Raw genomic sequence first — 19,467 nt, 5'->3', positions numbered from 1 at the left:
CCCAGAAAGTCACATACTTTTTTATGGGCCTGGATACTCAAAGCATCTTCCATTCATTCAGGAAAATTGTTAAATTTGGCAGCCAGCACCGTCTATGCTTAGTCTTTTAACTCTGGCAGTGCTTTATAGTAGGAAAAAAGCATCTAAACAAGTGGTCCTTAAAGCTTTCCAATAACCTTTCTTCTCATGTCATCGCTATTCTTCTAGACACCTAGAATTTTAGTCCTCTCTTTGTTCATTCTCTACTCACTCCTGAGCTCATTCATTTTCGTATACTTTCATTTCTCATTACCCCACCTGATTCAAGACTGCTGAGCGATACCAACATTCTATAAGTCTAGTGTTACAAAGTTTTATTCATTTTCTTTTGTGCAATTTCTCACATTTACATGTTTTCTATTTTTTGGAGATAAACATAGAAAAATTGCAAAATGGTAAAAAACCTTCCATGTGTCATTTACCTAGATGGTAAATTGTTAAAATTGTGCCCCATTTGCTCTCTGTATGCATGTTGTGTGTGTGTAATTATACATGCAATTTTTCAGAAATATTGAGAATAAATTGCATCTGTCATACCTCTTTACCACTAAATACTTAAGTACATAAGAGTTCCTAAGATTGGCGATATACTTTTTTTTTTTAAGATTTATTTATTTATGCAAGAACCGGGGTACAGGCCAGATGCGCGGGAGGGTGAGAGGATTCACCAGAGACAGAGTGGGGAACTGATGGCAGACTAATGAAATACACTGCTGAGGGGAGCAGCGGGTGAGACAGGCGAGGTCTGCAGTGCCATGTGGGACCCTCGCCGGCCGGCCGGCATCAAACCAGTGCTGCAGAGGCTACGGACAGCTTCACGGCGCAGCGCTCAACCGCCTGCGCCACCAGGGGAGGCCCAAGATTGGCAATATACTTTTATATAACCATAGTACAGTTCTCAACTTCAGGAAAATGAACATCAATAGAATACTTTTATTTCTTCCTTACATATTTCAATTGTGTCAATGGGCCTTGTAATGAATGTTCTTTATAACATTTTCCCCCTTCAATATAAAATCCAGGCCAAATCTTGCATTGAATTTAATTGTCATATTTCTTTACTCTGAAGTAGTTTTAAAGCTATTTTTTTCATGATCTTGACATTTTTGAAGAAATTTAGTAGCCCTTTCCCATTTTTAAAAAATAAAATGTTCTGTCTTTTGTTTGCTGTGTCTTCATAAGTAGATTCAGGTTACTGGAATACTGCAAGAGTGATACTGTGTTCATCTCAAAGTAGCAGATGTGGAGGACCATGAGGTTCATATTCTCCTCACTGGTGATATTAATTTTGATCACCCAATCAAGTTGTAATCTGATGTCTCCACTGTGTAGTTATTATTTCACCTTGTAAAAAATATGCAAAACTGTAGATGTTCACATTAAGATCATGCAAAATATATTGCTTCTCATCAGAAATTTTCCTTATGTTTATGATTCCTTACATTAACGAATCAAGGAATCAATACTGAGATAGTGGCAAATGATGATTTTCCAATGGTAGCACTCCCTCCAGTCAGCTCCATTGTAACAAAGAGCCTCCCTTTTCTTCCATTTATTATGTATTGAATATTTATTCTAAGTGTGAGCTCATTAATTCTCATTTTTCCAGAGATTTTCAATTTTTTAAAATTTTCAATACTTATTTTGATGTTCAAATTGTCTCATATTTGGGAACCCCTTCAAACTGCATCCTGTCTTTTTAATAGAAGCCCTTTTTAGTACTTTTTTACATTTTGGCTTAATACAATAATCCAAGACTGCCCCTTTTTATTCCTACTCATGAGCATTTCATTGTCCCACACTTGGATTAATGCAGTAGCCTCTATCCTAAATGATCTTGCTGTTGTATATACTTCCTTTTAAGTTCTATCCTAGAGTTATTTTTAACTCTTCTCATAGTTTTCCTGGCTCTCAAACCCATTTAATTAACTGTCCTTTCTGTATATGTTAGTTTTATACAAACACTTTTCAGGACACACTAAAAAAAAATTGTTAATGATAATAAAATAATAGCTACCATTACTAACCATATGCCAGTCTGTTTATATGAACTATCTCATTTAATTTTCACAACAACCACACAAAGTAGATACTAGTGTTTTCTCCATGTTGAGAGGAGAAAACTATGAATCAAAGAGGTTAAATAATTTAGCTCAAGGTCGCATAAGCTAGTAAGATATGCAGTTGGAATTTGAATCCTGAAAATTTTACTCTAGAGATAGTACTATAAACTGATAATACAGTACCACTTATGACCTAACTCTCTTCCCTCCCCTCAATTTTTTTCTGACATTGATTATTTTATTTATTCAGGGTAATCCTGGTCGTCCAGGTCTCAATGGAATGAAAGGAGATCCTGGTCTCCCTGGTGTTCCAGGATTCCCAGGTATTTGAAGGCATGTTTTCAGTTTCCCCTTTACATTAAACTCCTTTGGGACAAGATACCCCTATTATGACTTGACTCAGTAAAGGATGTGACCCTGTTTTTTTCTATGCAATTGTATATATCGTCTTTGCAGGCATGAAAGGACCCAGTGGAGTACCTGGTTCAACTGGCCCTGAGGGAGAACCAGGACTTACTGGCCCCCCAGGTAAGACTTATTCTTGGAGCTAGTTATACCTAATACTTAACCACTTTGAAAAATTTGAAAGTTTGCGTTCTGTCTTTTAACCAAGCTGTCAAGAGTTTCAGTTCCCAACAGGGAAAATAGGAAAATAGGTAAGACTCTCCCTCTATTTACAATTTCTCATGTTCTCCTATTAATGTAATATTAATAGCAGACCTTTAAATTTAAGATAGGTGCAGGACCAACAGGAATGCTTCATTGAGACATTTATTGGCTTTCATACTTACTTTCCCATATCCAATCAAACATATCAAAATAGAAGTTATATGTGTATGTTTATATATTTAATTATATGTGAAATTATAAGTAAATATATACATATATGAAAATAGTTGTTGGGTCTCCCCGGTGGCGCAGCGGTTGAGTGCTGGGTTTCGAAGTTGCCCACAGCCTCTGCAGCGCCGATTCGATCCCTGGCTGCTCCCCGGCCACTGGAAGAGGGTCCCGCATGGCGCTCAGACCTCTCCTGCCGCCCGCTGCTCCCCTCAGCAGTGTACCTCACTCCTTCTGCCTGCTTTGCTCCCCGCTCTGGCTCTGGTGAATTCTCTCACCCTCCCGCGCTTCTGACTGTACCCAGTGCTTGTATAAATAAATAAATAAAAATTAAAAAATAAATAAATAAAGTTCAGTGTACTTTCTCTCCTTTAAAAAAAAAAAAAAAGGAAAGAAAATATTTGTTTTTGCTGAGACAGATACTTCCTATAAACTGTGAAATAGTGCATCTGCTAAATTCTCCAACTACTCCCTTGACAAATACAACAAATAAGTACTGCAAATGATGTTAGAATCAGAATGAACTTCTCAGGAAATAGAATTGTTTTCCCCTGACATCAGTGTTCACAGATTTGTAATGGATTAGACTTCCTAGTAGCCAAATGATGCTACAAGACATAAAAATAGGGACAGGATGCCTATTCTTTCCATTGATACTAATTTTTTTTTTTTTCAGTTTTCTGGGTGATAGTTTTTCCAAACTGATTTTTTGTTGGAAATGGAAACATTCCAGGGCCTCCCAGTGGCGCAGCAGTTGTGAACTGGGCTGCAAAGCTGCCCGCAGCCTCTGCAGCACCTGTTCGATCCCCAGATTCTGGCGAGGGTCCCACATGGCACGCAGACCTCTCCTGCCACGCCCGCTGCTCCCCTCAGCAGTGTATTTCGTCAGTCTGCCTGTTCTGTTCCCCGCTCTGGCTCTGGTGAATTCTCTCACCCTCCCGCATTTCTGACTATACCCAGTGCTTGTATAAACAAATCAATCAATCAATCAATCTTTAAAAAAAAAAGATTGGAAACATTCCAGTACATGCAGTTGGTTTCTCTCATACCAATTATTACTTTGACCTCAGGTCACGTTGTCATATATACCTTCTGACCTTTCCATTCCCTGTCTACAGATGTGTTTGTTGTACCTCTTAGGTCCCCCTGGATTACCAGGTCCTTCAGGACAGAGTATTATAATCAAAGGAGATGCTGGTCCACCAGGGATACCAGGCCAGCCTGGATTAAAAGGTCCACCAGGACTACCAGGACCTCAAGGTTTACCAGGTATCGTTACAAACCATTTTTTTTTTTTTAGTCTCTTCCATTTGAGAACATTTCTTCATTCTGCTTTCACTTATCAGAGCTTATCTCTGATGATAGGAGTTTCAGTAACTAGTAGAATAGCAGACCACCACAGGGCCTATTTCTTATTTTCTTGAAAGTGTTCATTTCTTGGGGGCCTCCCTGGTGGCAAAAAAAAAAAAAATGTTCATTTCTCATGTCCTAATTTCTTTTAGATCCAGTTTAATTTCTTCTATCTCCTCTGGCTATTCAAAATTGAACAGTTAAGTAATGTTATTTAAAACTCTGTAATGAAATTAATATGTATTTAAGATTTGATGTTTTCTCTATTTCATTCATCAGAAAGATAGAAGGCTGATTTGGTAGGCCATCAATTCCCTACCATGAGACCTCATGATTTTAAAGTAGTATAGTTGGCTCTTTGATTCTGTGCTTGCAGCCAGCTTTGATTATAAAAGAAAGCTAAAAACTAACCTCAGTCTTTCTTTCTTATTAAGTATCATATAGCAGTTGTTCCATAAATAAAGTACAACAGTCTTACCTGTGGTGGAATAGGTAGGAAAACTTGAGTCTTGCTCTCCTATCTTGTTCTGAAGGCAAAGAGAACACAAGTACCATAGACATTTCCGTAGGGCAAATGGATTGTTTAAAAGTGAAGCTAAATCTTTGTTTGCTTCTTTTGTGCTAAACTTGAGCTATTCCCACACTTACCTGAATTAAAGACAAACCCAGATTATGAATTCAGTGGTATTCAAAAACCTTAAATGTCTCCTAGATCCATTTATATGTAGATTTTTTCTATCTACATTTAAAGCCCTATTGCTTTTTCCTCTAGGTCCAATTGGCCCTCCAGGAGATCCTGGACACAATGGACTCCCTGGCTTTGATGGTGCAGGAGGGCGCAAAGGAGACCCAGGTCTCCCAGGCCAGCCAGGTGAAACAAGTAAAACATTGCTGCTGATAGTAGTCTTTAAGTTTGAGAGACCTCTGGACATTTGACTTCCATTTGGAACTATGAGAGCCTCTTCTTGAAGTAGCAGAACTAGCTGGCAAATCTGGTGCTGGGAAAAAATGGGATGTCACATACAAGTATATTTGCCAGTATATGGGAAGTATAGAAAGGTTGCTTTTTTATATGTGTTTAGAGCACTGCGAAACCCAACTCTTCCTCAAAATGGTAATTTTCCAGGTACTCACTTTATTCATCTAATCTGAGAATTTTCAATACGTTGATTTAAATCTTGATGATTTTGAAATTATTGGGAATCCTTCCACATTTGAAAATAATTATAATAAAGTATATCCCCCCCCAATTCAGTAAATATAATTGGAGAGCTTAAGTGATCCCCATAAATCTTTCAGAGTCATAGTGGCATCTTGTACTGAGATGACAAGTAGACATGAAGTTTTTTGTTTTTTTTTTTTTTTTAAAGATTTATTTATTTATTTATACAAGCACTGGGTACAGTCAGAAGCGCTGGAGGGTGAGAGAATTCACCAGAGCCAGAGCAGGGAACAGAACAGACAGACTGACAAAATACACTGCTGAGGGGAGCAGTGGGTGGCAGGAGAGGTCTGCGTGCCATGTGGGACCCTCGCCAGTGGCTGGGGATCGAACTGGCGCTGCAGAGGCTTTGGGCAGCTTCGCAGCCCAGCGCTCAACTGCTGCACCACCAGGGGAGGCCCGACATGAAGATTTTTGAGGTCACTCATTAATAGGTGCTCCTGATACTATTGAATCTGGTCTTTACTATATTTCAGTCTACTTCCAAAAAGAATTTGAGTCAATTTTTAATAAGAAATACACCAAAGTAAGATTGCTAACTTAGAGATAAGTCACAAATTCAATAGATAGTTAATGCATTAGCAACTCTAGATAATATAACTCTAAATGATACAAAGAATTTATATTGGTAAAAACAGTCTCTCAGTGTAAATAAGACAGAGTAGTGATACATACGGCCTTCCTAGAATCAACACCCTGCCATTTCATTAACTGTATTTCTAAAGAAGAACCAAGTTAGTGTCATCCTCATTAAATGTAGGCATTGCTGTGAAATTTTCCCAAAATAAAAGTCTATGCACACCATGGCATAAGCCTATATATGGAGAGAATTTTTTAAATTTTTTTAATATGTTTTTATATCATTGTTAATTTTTATACAATGTTTGCTTCCCCACACCCCCCTCAGGTGGAGTCCCCATAGATTTCCTTCACCAGTGCACCTGTGCACCATCACATTAGTCCCCTGTGCTCCTCCCTCCCTCCCTCTTATCTCTCTCCCTTCTCTTCCCCTGCAGGATGTCTCTGATTTATAATCGTCTGTTTGTTTTTGTTTTGTTGTGTTTTGTATTATTATTATTTTTTCCCCTGATGTCTTATTTGGTTCCCCTATGTTCTTCTATAAGTAAAACCATTTTTTTTTTTCTTTTTCCTTCTGACTTATTTCACTGAGCATAATTTCTTCTAGCTCCATCCATGTTGCTGCGAATGGCATGAGTTTATCTTTTTTGATTGCTGAAGAGTATTCCATTGTGTATATATAACACATCTTAGGAAAAGAATTTTTAAATGTGCTCAAATCAAAGACCATATCATTCATCAATGTCCTAATATTTAAATGCTGAAAATGAGGACCTTCCTGGTGTCACAAGGGGTTAAGACACAGCCCATGAAGCTGTCCGCAGCCACTGCAGCATGAGTTTGATCCCTGGCCAGGGAGCTACCCACATGGCACAGCAGACCTCTCCTGTCTCACTTGCTGCTCCCCTCAGCAGTGTATTTCAGTCAGCCTGCCTATTCTGCTCCCCACTTTGTCTATTGTGAATCCTCTCATTCCTCACACCTCTGGCCTGTACCCCATTCACCCAGAATTTATTTAGTGCCTAATGTCATCAACCAATTTCAGGAGGGAAGAAGAAAAAAAAAGCATTTCAATCTCTTTGAGGGAAGGGACTACAGCTTATTTATCTCTGAATCCATCATATCTGACATTGCTTGTATAGACACTATAAAAATTAACTAAATTAAATAATCAAAGGAGATTATATTTTGTCATTAGCTATAATAATGAATCAGAGCTTACTTATTTTTGTCTACTGATTATTTCATGGAAATAGGTACCCGTGGTTTAGATGGTCCCCCTGGACCAGATGGATTGCAAGGTCCCCCAGGTCCCCCTGGAACCTCCTCTATTGCCCATGGATTCCTCATCACACGTCATAGCCAGACAACAGATGCACCACAGTGCCCACAGGGAACTGTCCAGATTTATGAAGGCTTTTCTCTTCTGTATGTACAAGGAAATAAAAGAGCTCATGGCCAAGATTTGGGTAAGATAATCAACATCATTTTTTTAATTATGCATTTTGATTTTGTTTAGAAAATCCTGTTGGGTCCTTAGCCAAATTGCATCTCTCTATTCTTTTAAGTCTTCTAAATTGAAGAACATGTCAAGAGCAGCTGAATGTACTCATGATGAGTTTTAAATGAATAATATTTAACTTCAGACTAAAATCACTATTTAGCTAGTGTGAAGTAAAATTCAAGGCTTTTGGAAAAGGCCATATTTATTTCTGTTAGCTTAGTTATTAAGAAAACAGATTCCCTGGACTCGCTGTAGCATAGCAAGCTTCTTGAGTAGGCAGTATTTATAACTCGTGGGGGATTGTTTCATCTTCTCTGACACTGGTCTTCATCAAGTTGAAAGATAAGTTCTAAAGATAGTCTTGGTTCCTAGATCAAAGAAAGTAAAATCATTACTTAATTATGCCAGTTTTGGCAGATTCTATCAATCTAAAAATATGTCCATTTCTTCTAGGTTGTGCAGTTTGTTTTAACAGATGTTTATAGTATGTTCTTTTGATCCTGTCTATTTCTGCAGTATCTGGTATAATTTCACCTCTTTCATTTCTGATTCTATTTGTTTAGGTTTTTTCTCTTTTTTTCTTCATAACCCTAGATCAGGGCTTGTTTATTTTATTAATTTTTTTCAAAGAACCAGCTCTTGGCTTCACTGATCTTTTGGACTGCCTTTTGTTTTCTCTTTATTTCTGCCCTAATTTTTATTATTTATTATTTCTCTCCTACTGATTTTTGGAAACATTTATTCTTCTTTTTCTAGTTCCTTCAGCTGTAGAGTTAGATTGTTTATTCTGAGATTCTTTTTGTGGTTAATTTCTAGCTTTATACCATTATGATCCGATAAGATGATTGATATAATGTCTGTTTTCATATATTTTCTAAGACATGTTCTGCCCTAGTATATGATCTATTTATTTTGGGGTGGAAAGCTCTATAAATTTACATTAAATCTATCTGGTCCAACACATCATTTAATGTCTTTATTTCTTTGTTTTCTATTTGGATGATCTGTCCATTCATGTCAGTGGTGTCTTGAGGTCTCCAACAATAGTTATTTATTTATTTTAAAGATTTATTCATACAAGAACTGGGGTACAGGCCAGAGGTGTTGGGGGTGAGAGGAGTCACCAGAGACAGAGTGGGAAACAGAACAGGCAGATAGACTGAAATACACTGCTGAGGGGAGCAGCAGGCGAGACAGGAGAGGTCTGCTGCGCCATGTGGGTAGTTCCCTGGCTGGGGATCAAACCTCGTACTGCAGTGGCTGCGGATAGCTTCATAGGTTGTGTCTTAACCCAGTGAGCCACCAGGGAAGCCCAATAGTTATATTTTTGTTGACATGTTGGTTTAGGTCTATTGATATTTGCTTTTATATAACCTCCTGTTTCTATGTTAGGTTCATAAATATTAATAATAGCTATTATCTTCTTCTTGGAGTCTTCCCTTGATCATTTCGTAGTATCCATTTTGTGCCTGATTACCTGTTTTAGCTGAAAGTCTAGTTTATGTGTTATGAGAATAGCATTTCCTCTTTTCTCTATAGATTATTGACGTGTACAACCTTGTTTCAATCTTTTAATTTTAACTTGTTTTTGTCTTTCAATTTTAAATGGATCTCTTATACAGAAAGTATAGATAGATGAAACTTTTTAGCCCACTTTGTCAGTCTATGCCTTTTCATTGGTGATTTTAGAACATTCATGTTTAGGGTGATTATACTGATTATTAACAGTCATTTTGGTTTTGAGTTTTGACTTACAGATTTCTGTTGTTTCTTTTTCCATTTGTTTCTCTCTGCTCTTTAGGATATTTTTCCCTAGTGATTCTATCTATTTCTTTATTTCTTCACCTCTGAGCCTCTATTCTGGATTTTTGGTTAGTGGTTATCATGGTGTTTTTGCTTAAATTACTATTTGTAGGGCCTCCCTGGTGGCGCAGGCAGGTGAGCACAGTACTGTGAAGCTGGCCGCAGCCTCTGCAGTGAGGGTTGGATCCCGGCCGGCCGTGGACATACCCACATGGTGCAGCAGACCTCTCCTGTCTTGCCCGCTGCTCCCCTCAGCAGTGTGTTTCAGTCAGTCTGCCTGTTCTATTCCCCGCTTTGTCTCTGGTGAATCCTCTCACCCTTCCACACATCTGGCCTATACCTGGTTCTTGTATGCATGAATAAATCTTTTAAAAAATTACTATTTGTAGATACGTCTTTTGTGAGCTAATGCAAACTCTTCAGCATTTAACTGTAGAGGTTCTGTCCGTTTCTTTCTCTCCTTTAGTGTTTTTGTTGTTGACTTATAATATTCTTTTTTTTTAAGATTTATTTATTTATTTATACAAGCACTGGGTACAGTCAGAAGCACGGGAGGGTGAGAGAATTCACCAGAGCCAGAGTGGGGAGCAGAACAGGCAGACTGACGAAATACACTGCTGATGGGAGCAGCGGGCGTGACAGGAGAGGTCTACGTGCCATGTGGGACCCTTGCCCATGGCCGGGGATCGAACTGGCACTGCAGAGGCTGTGGGCAGCTTTGCAGCCCAGCACTCAACCACTGCACCACCAGGGGAGGCCCGATTTATAATATTCTTGTTCATGTTTCTAACTTTGTATTCCTACTGTCATTTTGCTTAGAGTTTTGTGTTTTGTTTTTTCTTTTCTTGTAGAAGGACTCCTTTCAATATTTCTTGTACTGCAGGTCTGGTAGTGATAAAAATGCATTAGCTTTTGTTTGTCTGGGAAAGCCTATATTTTCGCCTTCATATTTGAAGGATAATTTTGTAAGGTAGAGTCTTTTTGGCTGGAAGTTATTGTTTTTTTGGATTGTGAACACTTCATTCCACTCTCTTCTTGCCTGTAGACTGTTTGGGGTGAAATCTGAAGAAAGCCTAATTTGGGTACCTTTGTAAATTATCTTCTTAGTTTCCTATAATTTTTTTTCTTTATCTTTGATTTTTGATCATTTGACAATGATGTGGTTTGGTGTAGGTCATTTTTCATGTAGACATTCCAGTGTTCTCTTTGCTTCCTAGATATCCATACTTAATTAATTCCATAGTTTTGGTAAATTGTCAGCTACTGTTTCTTTGAATAGGCTCTCTGTTCCCTTATCTCTCTCTTTACCTTCTGGTATAACTGTTATCATTATGTTTCATCTTCTAATCGAGTCTGTTATTTATCACTTAGTTTCCTCATTTTCCTTATATTTTGTTTCTTTCTTTTTTTCTAATTGACTGATTTGTAAATTTGTGTGTTCTATTTCCGAAATTCTTTCTTCTGCCAATTCAATTCTATTTAAAGTACCTTCTATATTTGTCTTCATTTCATTCAGAGTCTTTTGTGTTTGTTTAATATTTTTAATCTCTTTGGTGAAGAACTCACTTTGTTCCTGGATCTCCTTTCTACAATTTTGCAACTGCCTATGTGTCTTTGAGCAACCTTCCAATAGCCATTTAGCATTTTTTAAATTGTTTTAATTTTTTAAATTAATTTTTTAAATTTTCCAAATTATTGCAATAGGCAAGAGAAAGCATAGTTCTGTTTTTACTGTAAAGGGAACTGAAAAATTACAACAGCAAGGCAAAAAAACACTAAATAACTGACAGTGGTCATAACAATATGACACTTTAAAACTTTCATTAAAGTTCGCTTAATAGGAGTATGAATTGGTACAATCCCTTTGTAACACTATTTAATGATCTTCTAAACCTAAAAATGCATATCCTGTGACCCAGCATTTTCAGCCAAGACTCATTTCCAATGAAAATGTAAATACATGTTAACTAAAATACGTACACGAAACTATTCATACCAGCACATTAAAGATAACCCTAAACTAAGCAATTTCCAAAAAATCATCACCACATATAGAAAAATAAACAGTGATATATTGATGCAATTGAATATTATTCAGCAAAAGAATATTGTTTTAAAGTCGTTTTATGATAGGTCCTCTGTTTCTATTTCTTTTGTATATGTTCTTCGTATTTTGCTTTTTCGTCTTGTGTTCAGATGTTTCTTGCTTCATAGCCATGTGTATTGCCTTATTTGTTTTTTTGTAGTTGGAATGTGCAAAATATTGTGTTTCTCTTCTTAGTTTACATTGGTTTGAGGTGCAGACAGAAGAGGGGTCTAGGACTTAAATACTCAAATTGTTTTATTGAGGAGTGAGTTTGGTCTCCTCTCCTGTCTCTCCACAGCAAGCTCTGTTTGGTGTTTTCATTGCCCTAACTTTCCACCCCACCTCCCTGTTACTCCTTTCTGCGTTAGACTATGATCTGTGAAGTTTAAGTCTTTTGGTGAGGGAGACTAGTTCTGGTCCAGAAGGGTTATTTCCAGGACTCACTCGGGCCTGGCAGGCAGGAGGTGCCTGAGTAGGGTGTGTGCCCTATTGCCATAGGCAATGACTGCCATAGCAGCCCCACCGCTGCCATTCTACCTCCAAGGGACTGGGGCAACAAGCTGTGCATGCCCAGTAGATACTTTCCAAGGAATTGATGAGTTCCTTCTCACCAAGCTTTTTCTCTGCTATTGGGCCCTCAGTGGAGCCTGGCCTGTCTGCCTGGCAACTCTTTTATTTCTCACTTCCGTGAAGGATGGGTAGCGCTTTCCTTGCCCACACTGTAGAATTCCCAGTGTTCCATGTCGGGACCTGAGCCCACATGTGACTGCGCTCCCTTTCTGAAAAGTTCCTCCAAGAAAACTCACAGTGCCCTAGAGTGCCCAGTCATACCATGGATAGCCAACCCCTAGCCCGTTTTGCCAACTGAGGTATCTGCTCTCCTCTCCACACTGCCCTTCACTTCTTCCCACTCCTTCCCCACTGTCAGCTACTAACCTTAGTTCAAGTCTTCCTTGGGAAAGTCCTGGAATCTGTTAGGGAACTTCCAAGTCTTCCTTTCAGCAAATATTTTTTTATAGCTGTTTTTAGGGGAGAAGGTGATCCTAACCTCCCCGTTCCACCATGATGTGGGTGGGGCAGGTTTGTAGTTTTGAATATGTTTATTTGTTTGCAAATCATTACATTGGTACATTTAAAAGTATGTCATAAAACTTTGTTTCTAAAAATCAATATTTACAAAACACTAGAAATGACAGCTGGGAATGCTGAAATGTCATTTGTAAAGTCCCAGACTCCAGTACTACTAAGTAGAGAATAGACAGCTAAGAGACAATAAGCTATCTTAATACCTGGGACAGTATCAATTTAAACTTCTGATGAAAAATCTTAGATGTCAACTTTAAAGTGTGAAGTTGTATATAATTTTTCATTGTTCTTTTGTGAGTAAATGAGAAAACAAATGTCTGATCACTGGTTGAGATACCCTCTATTGCCATTACCAGTTCTGCAATTCAAAGATTTTAGTTCTGTTTCTTCACACCCATTTCTTTCTTTTCTTTCTTATTTATTTTTTCTTTTTTATTATTCACCTCCAAAACTGTTCATGGTTGCTGTGCGTATTGATTAGCATTACACTTGTCCCTAGGCTAAAAGAGATAGCAAACCCATAGAAGATACATACTGTGGATATCTTAAGAGTAAGAGAGCAAAGTGAAGGGGATATACTCATACAATACTACAGGACTCACTTGTCCACAGTAAATTACTCAGTATTCTCCATAAGCCACCGTTGTTTATAAGATGTATCACCAATTCAGAAACAGGATTGGGGATATATTATGAGCTATCACAATAAATTTTAAGTAATTTATGAGATATATCCTGATTTTAGAAACTTTAAAATATGAGTAAATGTACATCTTATAATTGAGTGACTAAAGTGTACTTATTATCTAAGAAATGTATGTTTCTCTTTGAAGAATTGTTAGTGTTTTAGAAGAAACTAACACATCATCATGATGCAGTTCCTTCATCATCTTCTTCCCTAATTTTCCCCAGGAACAGCCGGAAGCTGCCTTCGTCGCTTCAGTACTATGCCTTTCATGTTCTGCAATATCAATAATGTTTGCAACTTTGCCTCAAGAAATGACTATTCTTACTGGCTCTCTACCCCAGAGCCCATGCCAATGAGCATGGAACCCCTGAAGGGCCAGAGTATCCAGCCATTCATTAGTCGGTGAGACACTGGTATATCTATTACTCTTACCAAACCCCAGTTAGTTTAGTTACTTAAAAATGAGTCCAAAGCTAATAATGATCCTATTGCTCCTAGATTAGGTAGCACAGAGGTGCATTTAATAATACTGGATTCACAGAAAAGATAAACTTATGCCATTCGCAGAAACTTGGATGGAGCTAGAAGGGATTGTGCTCAGTGAAATATGCCAGAAAGAAAAAGAAAAATACCGGATGGTTTCACTTTTAGGAGGAATGTAGAGGATCCAAATAAGGGATCAGGGGAAAAAAAGTAATTATAATAAAGTAAATATCAAAATCAACAAGCACCTATAAACCAGAGACATTCTACATGGTGGGAGAGGGCAGTAAGGTCAAAAAGGGGCGGGAAGAGCACAAGGAACTATGGTGATGGTACATTGGTGAATTGGTGGTGGGAATTTCATGGGGACTATAACCAAGATTAGAAAGCATACATTGTACAAAAATGAAAAATGATATAAAAATATATATAAAAAATCTACAGTGAGATAAAAAATAATAATACTGGATTCCATATTTAGTTTGGTTTATATATATTCAGGATCTGCTTTTGACCAGGGCCCATGATAAACATAGTGTGATATACAAAGAACTCATAGTCATTAGGCAAATATACATAAATTAATCTCCTATATATCAGTCTTCAGCTACATGCTACAATAAATATAAGAAAAAATACTGTGAAAGCATAGAGGAAGGGATGTTTAATTCCCACTGAAGAAATCTGGAATGACTGTGTGGAAGAAACATGTTTTGAACTGGTTAGTCCTTGAAGGATAGGGAGAACTTGAGACCCAGGCAGTTTGTAAGAAGGATGGGCATACTAGGCAGAGAATATGAGAACTGGTAGTAGAATAATGTGTCTATAATGTAGTTTGTAAAGGTTGCATAGGAAGAAATGGTTGGAAAGTTAGCTTGTACCCAGATAGTAGAAGGCTTTCAGTGCCAGATTTTAGTTTGGAATTTGTTTGGTATATGATATGGAGCCCTGAAAAGTTTTTGAGCTATACTCCAGGGAATATTACCCATTTGCTATCTAGCATGGATTATAGAGGCATATCCCTGAGATAGAGAGATGGTTATAGCAGGTTGAAGAGGAAAGGAACTAGAATCGGTGAATTTCAGAGCTGGTAGGGTCAATAGAGGTTATCTCTACTAGTGATCAGGCCTTTCTTTTATCATTTACTCACAAAATAACAATGAAAAATGATGTACACCTTCACATTTTTAAGTTGACATCTAGCTGATCAACTAGATGAAGATATTGCTAAAGTTTGTCAGGAGTGGATTAGAACTTGGAGTGGGCAACTTGTATCATCTCATTATTAGCAAGAAGAGATAGTATTTGTAGTTAACTAGCTATGGGAAGGAGGAAATGATAGCTGAGAGTTTGGGGCATGAGTAAATAAAAGTGGGATGATACAATTAATAGAGATTTTCTAGTGTTTCACCACTTTAGAATCCTAGTTTAACTCAAATTCCTAGGCATAAAAGATACTGCCATTTTCATTCTAATCATGACTCAGTTGATCTAGGATTCTAGTAACCATAAATGAACCATTGGAAAGTCTAGTTTCTTTGACATTAAATGTTAAGCTTAATCCTAGTTCAGCCTTTCTCAGTAGCAGATTTATAGTACTCTTTCTTAATTCTAATACATTTGTCCAAAATTTTTTGGAATTTATATCTTATGATTTTTGTCCCAGCTATTGGGAGTAAAAGGTCCCCTACAGTAGTCCCTGTTTTGTAGATAAACTTTGCCAAATTAGTACAGTCACAATTTAAAAGGCCCCCTCGTGTTCATTTAAAGATTTGGTAGACTCAACTATACTTACTCTGTTGCTGTTTTACTTGATTTTATAGATTTAAGCCACATCTCCAAGTGCCTGGATACCAACTCAGCATTCTGAATGTATTAGACTTCTTCATATATGGCCATATGGCTAATAAATGTCTTTTGGACATAATGGGTGGGGATTAAAAAATGGTCTGTTTTTTATAATTTCCAGTTTAGCACGCATTGTCCTTAACACAGTTTCAGCATTACTAAATGTCTACCCTCCAGGTGGGTACTTTGACAGCAAGTAGTATCTACAATACACTAAGCCAAACTCTTACAGCAATTATGGCATTGACTATAGCAAGTATGAATACAAATTTAGGGAAGAATGGAAAATGAAAATGCTATAGCAGTGGTTCTGTAGTTCCTTGAAAAGAGCTTATGGTTTTATTTTATAACTTTGTTATGTATATTGGGAGATAGGACTTAAGCAAAAGAAATTCTCAAAATGTATTATTCTCTTTTTCTGAACATTGAAGACACTTTAATTGGCCTTTGTACCAGGAAGACTTCCAAAGAAGAGGGACTGCTATTTCCCACAGACTCACTCTGTAGATTGTGTTCTTTCTTGTTTTTCCCTACCAGATGTGCAGTATGTGAAGCTCCAGCTGTTGTGATTGCAGTTCACAGTCAGACCATACAGATTCCCCATTGTCCTCAGGGATGGGATTCTCTCTGGATTGGTTATTCCTTCATGATGGTAAGAAACTCCTTTGTCATCATAGCTGTATATTGTATCTACATTTCTTCCAGTATGAAGAATCCTTGACAGTTGTGAGGTAAGAAGCTTGAACTTCAAATAGCTTCTGTCTAAGCACTGTGTTCTCCCTCATAATCTGCCACTTACAAAAGTAGTTGGGCATCCTTGTTGTAAATAACTGTTCTCTTACCTCTGGCCCTCGTTCCTTCTCTAAGTTTGAATTTCTAGGCAAGCACAGAGCTTTGGGTATTCACTAAATGTGATGGTACATGGGAATTGTGGCACATTTTGCCTCTTCTTTTCTAGCACACAAGTGCAGGGGCAGAGGGCTCAGGTCAAGCCCTGGCCTCTCCTGGTTCCTGTTTGGAAGAGTTTCGTTCATCTCCCTTCATTGAATGCCATGGACGTGGTACCTGCAACTACTATGCCAACTCCTACAGCTTTTGGCTGGCAACTGTAGATATGTCAGACATGTTCAGGTGAGGTACTTAATGGCTTTAGTTTAGTTTAGGTTCTCAGCTTCCTTTAGAGATGGTCGGGAAAAGAGGCAATTCATCAGTGGTTTATAACTAACACATGTTAGGAATTTAGTGGACTGTGTCCTTTATTCTTGCTTGGTCTCCTCATAGACCTGACTCAGGACAGAAAAACAAACTTGGCTAATATAAGGCAGATGTGATTTCAGATGACTTTTAGTAATCCTGCAATAGCAAACACAGCAAGGAAAGGTTATTTGACCTGTTCATTAACAAGTGAGCACCTGTCCAACTAGACTGGGGGCCACCCCAGGCATTGAAGCTGTAATCTGTGTTCCCTCCCCCAGGCCAGTAGTCTCTTTCCCAGGAAGTTTTCGAGACTCATCCAAGTGCTTGAATGAGCAAGACCACATATTTGTACCTTAGGATACATCAATCTATTGGATTTTTTTCAGTTTAAATATGATTTTATATGTTGCTTCTTTTGTGTTATCATTACTTCATATTGTTCTTATGTGTTATCGTTACCCAACTCTTATGATTTATTATTTATTCGTTGCTTTCTCAAATTCCCCTCATTCTAGCAGTATTAGAAAAATGTGTAATAGTAAGAAAGGAAGGGGAAAATAGATAAAGATAATGGAGTAGGGAGGAATGTCACAAAAATACCTACAGCCGGGGCCTCCCCAGTGGCGCAGCAGTTGAGCGCTGGGTTGTGAAGCTGCCTGCAGCCTCTGCAGCACCGGTTCGATCCCTGGCTGCTCCCCGGCCACCAGAGGAGGGTACCACATGGCATGCAGACCTCTCCTGCCGCCCGCTGCTCCCCTCAGCAGTGTACTCATCAGTCTGCCTGTTCTGCTCCCTGCTCTGGCTCTGGTGAATTCTCTCACCCTCCCGCGCTTCTGACTGTACCCAGTGGTTGTATAAATAAATAAATCTTTAAAAAAAAAACAAAACAAAACTCAAGCCTTTGAAAAAAAAAATACCTACAACCACTAATGGCTCTTAGGCCATACCAGTCACTACACTAGGTCATATTGCTCAAAAGTTAGCCATTATGTCATCAAAAGTACTTACGCACACAGAGAATGGTTGAGTATGAATTTGAACCAACCATAGATTTGAAATACCAAGAAAAGGCTAATGTGGTTGTCTTGTTTCTCATTTTCCAGCAAACCTCAGTCAGAAACATTGAAAGCAGGAGACTTGAGGACACGTATTAGCCGATGTCAAGTGTGCATGAAGAGAACATAACATTTTGAAGAATACTTTGTGTGCTTTTAACTGTGAGATATATATTTCCCCGGATGCAATGTCTCACTATCCCCAACTACCACTGTTGTCACCAATGGTGCTACTGTATATGACCAAGAGAACATGCTGACTAGTAACCACAACAATTCAGATGTACCTCAGCAGTGTGCTAGAGCAAGGTCTCTATTATTTTTCTACGAAAGAAATAAGGAAATGAATTTACTTTTTGGGTCCAGAATGACTTTCTCCAAGGATTATGAGATGAAGATTATATATTTTGCCGGGTAACTAAAACGGCATGTTAAAAATTCAATTAAGAGAAGAATCACACTGAGTAAAATAAAAGACTGCAGTTTGGGGAAAGAATTATTTTTCATGGTGCTACTAATCCTACTGTATCCCAGGTTTTTAATATAAAAGTGTTAAGCTTATTTTGCTCTGTAAGTAAAGAATGTGTATATTATATAAACAGCCTTTTAGCTCAAAATGTTGAGTCATTTAGATGTGACCTGATATGAATCACTCTTTACAGAAAATGTAGAAAATCCTAAAATACAGACAGCAAAATTTTATATCCGTGTTTATTGAAGTGAGAGAATTTCTATTCTTGCATCAAGTTACTACTGAGAGTAAATTTATTTTGGTTTTAATCCCTAAGTTCTTATTTGAAATTTTATTAAAAATAGGTCATTTTAGTCACTTTAATGTCATTTAGTCACTTTAATCAGATTTTTAAATGTTCAGGTAACATACCATTCTCTTAACACCAACTGCCCTGTTTTAATATTTCCTATATCTTGTTTTTGCTCATTCTGTGCTTCTTTTGTAAGAATTATTATTCTCCTATGATCTCTGCTCGGAGCTGGGAAGACAATGTTTTGTTCATTGTCTCTCTTCAATGACAAAAAGCCAGTTGATGTTTTTATTATTTTTTATTTTATTTTAAACATTTTGTTATAGTCATAGAATATCTTATTTCCCTGGCTGCCATCTTTTCACATGTTTCTTAATTCACCAATATCAATTTAATTAAAGTTATTTTATAAAGATGGTTTGTTGTGTATGACTTCAGCCTGTGTGTAAAAATCTGCTCATTTGCAGCTAGACAACACATAGCACATCAGCAAGTAGTCCCCTCTCAGAGAATAATTTAGAACAATTCCAAACCAAAGATGCTTATGGAGACTTTGATTATTCTGATAAATGATAGAAAATATAACATATAGTAATATAAACTTTTTCCAGTGAACAAAACAACCCATTGGAAGATATTTTTGAGATAATAAATGTACTAACAACATTGTTGGTGAGTAAGAAAGGAAGCTGAACTACTTTCTATTTGGGGAAGAATTCATTAATAATGTTTAAAACATATTAGGAAGTTAATATTCCTATTGATTAATTATGAACAGGTATCGCTCTCTAAAATAACCGCTGCACCAGGGTGCAGCGGTTGAGCACTGGGCTGTGAAGCTGCCCGCAGCCTCTGTAGTGCCG

At 37.7% G+C, this 19,467-nt stretch overlaps 1 protein-coding gene across 1 annotated transcript in view; it reads left to right on the top strand.

Annotated features, from left to right (window-relative positions):
- The window catches only part of COL4A5 (collagen type IV alpha 5 chain), a 156,253-nt gene extending 137,091 nt beyond the window's left edge, over nucleotides 1–19,162 (top strand). Inside the window, exons 32-40 of the mRNA XM_054695879.1 lie at nucleotides 2,353–2,425; nucleotides 2,559–2,630; nucleotides 4,080–4,208; nucleotides 5,062–5,160; nucleotides 7,347–7,559; nucleotides 13,482–13,659; nucleotides 16,126–16,240; nucleotides 16,547–16,719; nucleotides 17,889–19,162. Of these exons, the coding sequence (XP_054551854.1) occupies nucleotides 2,353–2,425; nucleotides 2,559–2,630; nucleotides 4,080–4,208; nucleotides 5,062–5,160; nucleotides 7,347–7,559; nucleotides 13,482–13,659; nucleotides 16,126–16,240; nucleotides 16,547–16,719; nucleotides 17,889–17,970 (1,134 nt within the window). The 3' untranslated portion in view covers nucleotides 17,971–19,162. The remainder of the gene's footprint in view (nucleotides 1–2,352; nucleotides 2,426–2,558; nucleotides 2,631–4,079; nucleotides 4,209–5,061; nucleotides 5,161–7,346; nucleotides 7,560–13,481; nucleotides 13,660–16,125; nucleotides 16,241–16,546; nucleotides 16,720–17,888) is intronic.
- The last annotated feature ends 305 nt before the right edge of the window (nucleotides 19,163–19,467 follow it).

This window comes from Talpa occidentalis, unplaced genomic scaffold (genome assembly GCF_014898055.3).
Source record: "Talpa occidentalis isolate TD23 unplaced genomic scaffold, MPIMG_talOcc4v2.1 talOcc4.15, whole genome shotgun sequence".
NCBI classification, from domain to species: Eukaryota; Metazoa; Chordata; class Mammalia; order Eulipotyphla; family Talpidae; genus Talpa; species Talpa occidentalis.
This window is presented reverse-complemented; position numbering and strand designations above follow the sequence as displayed.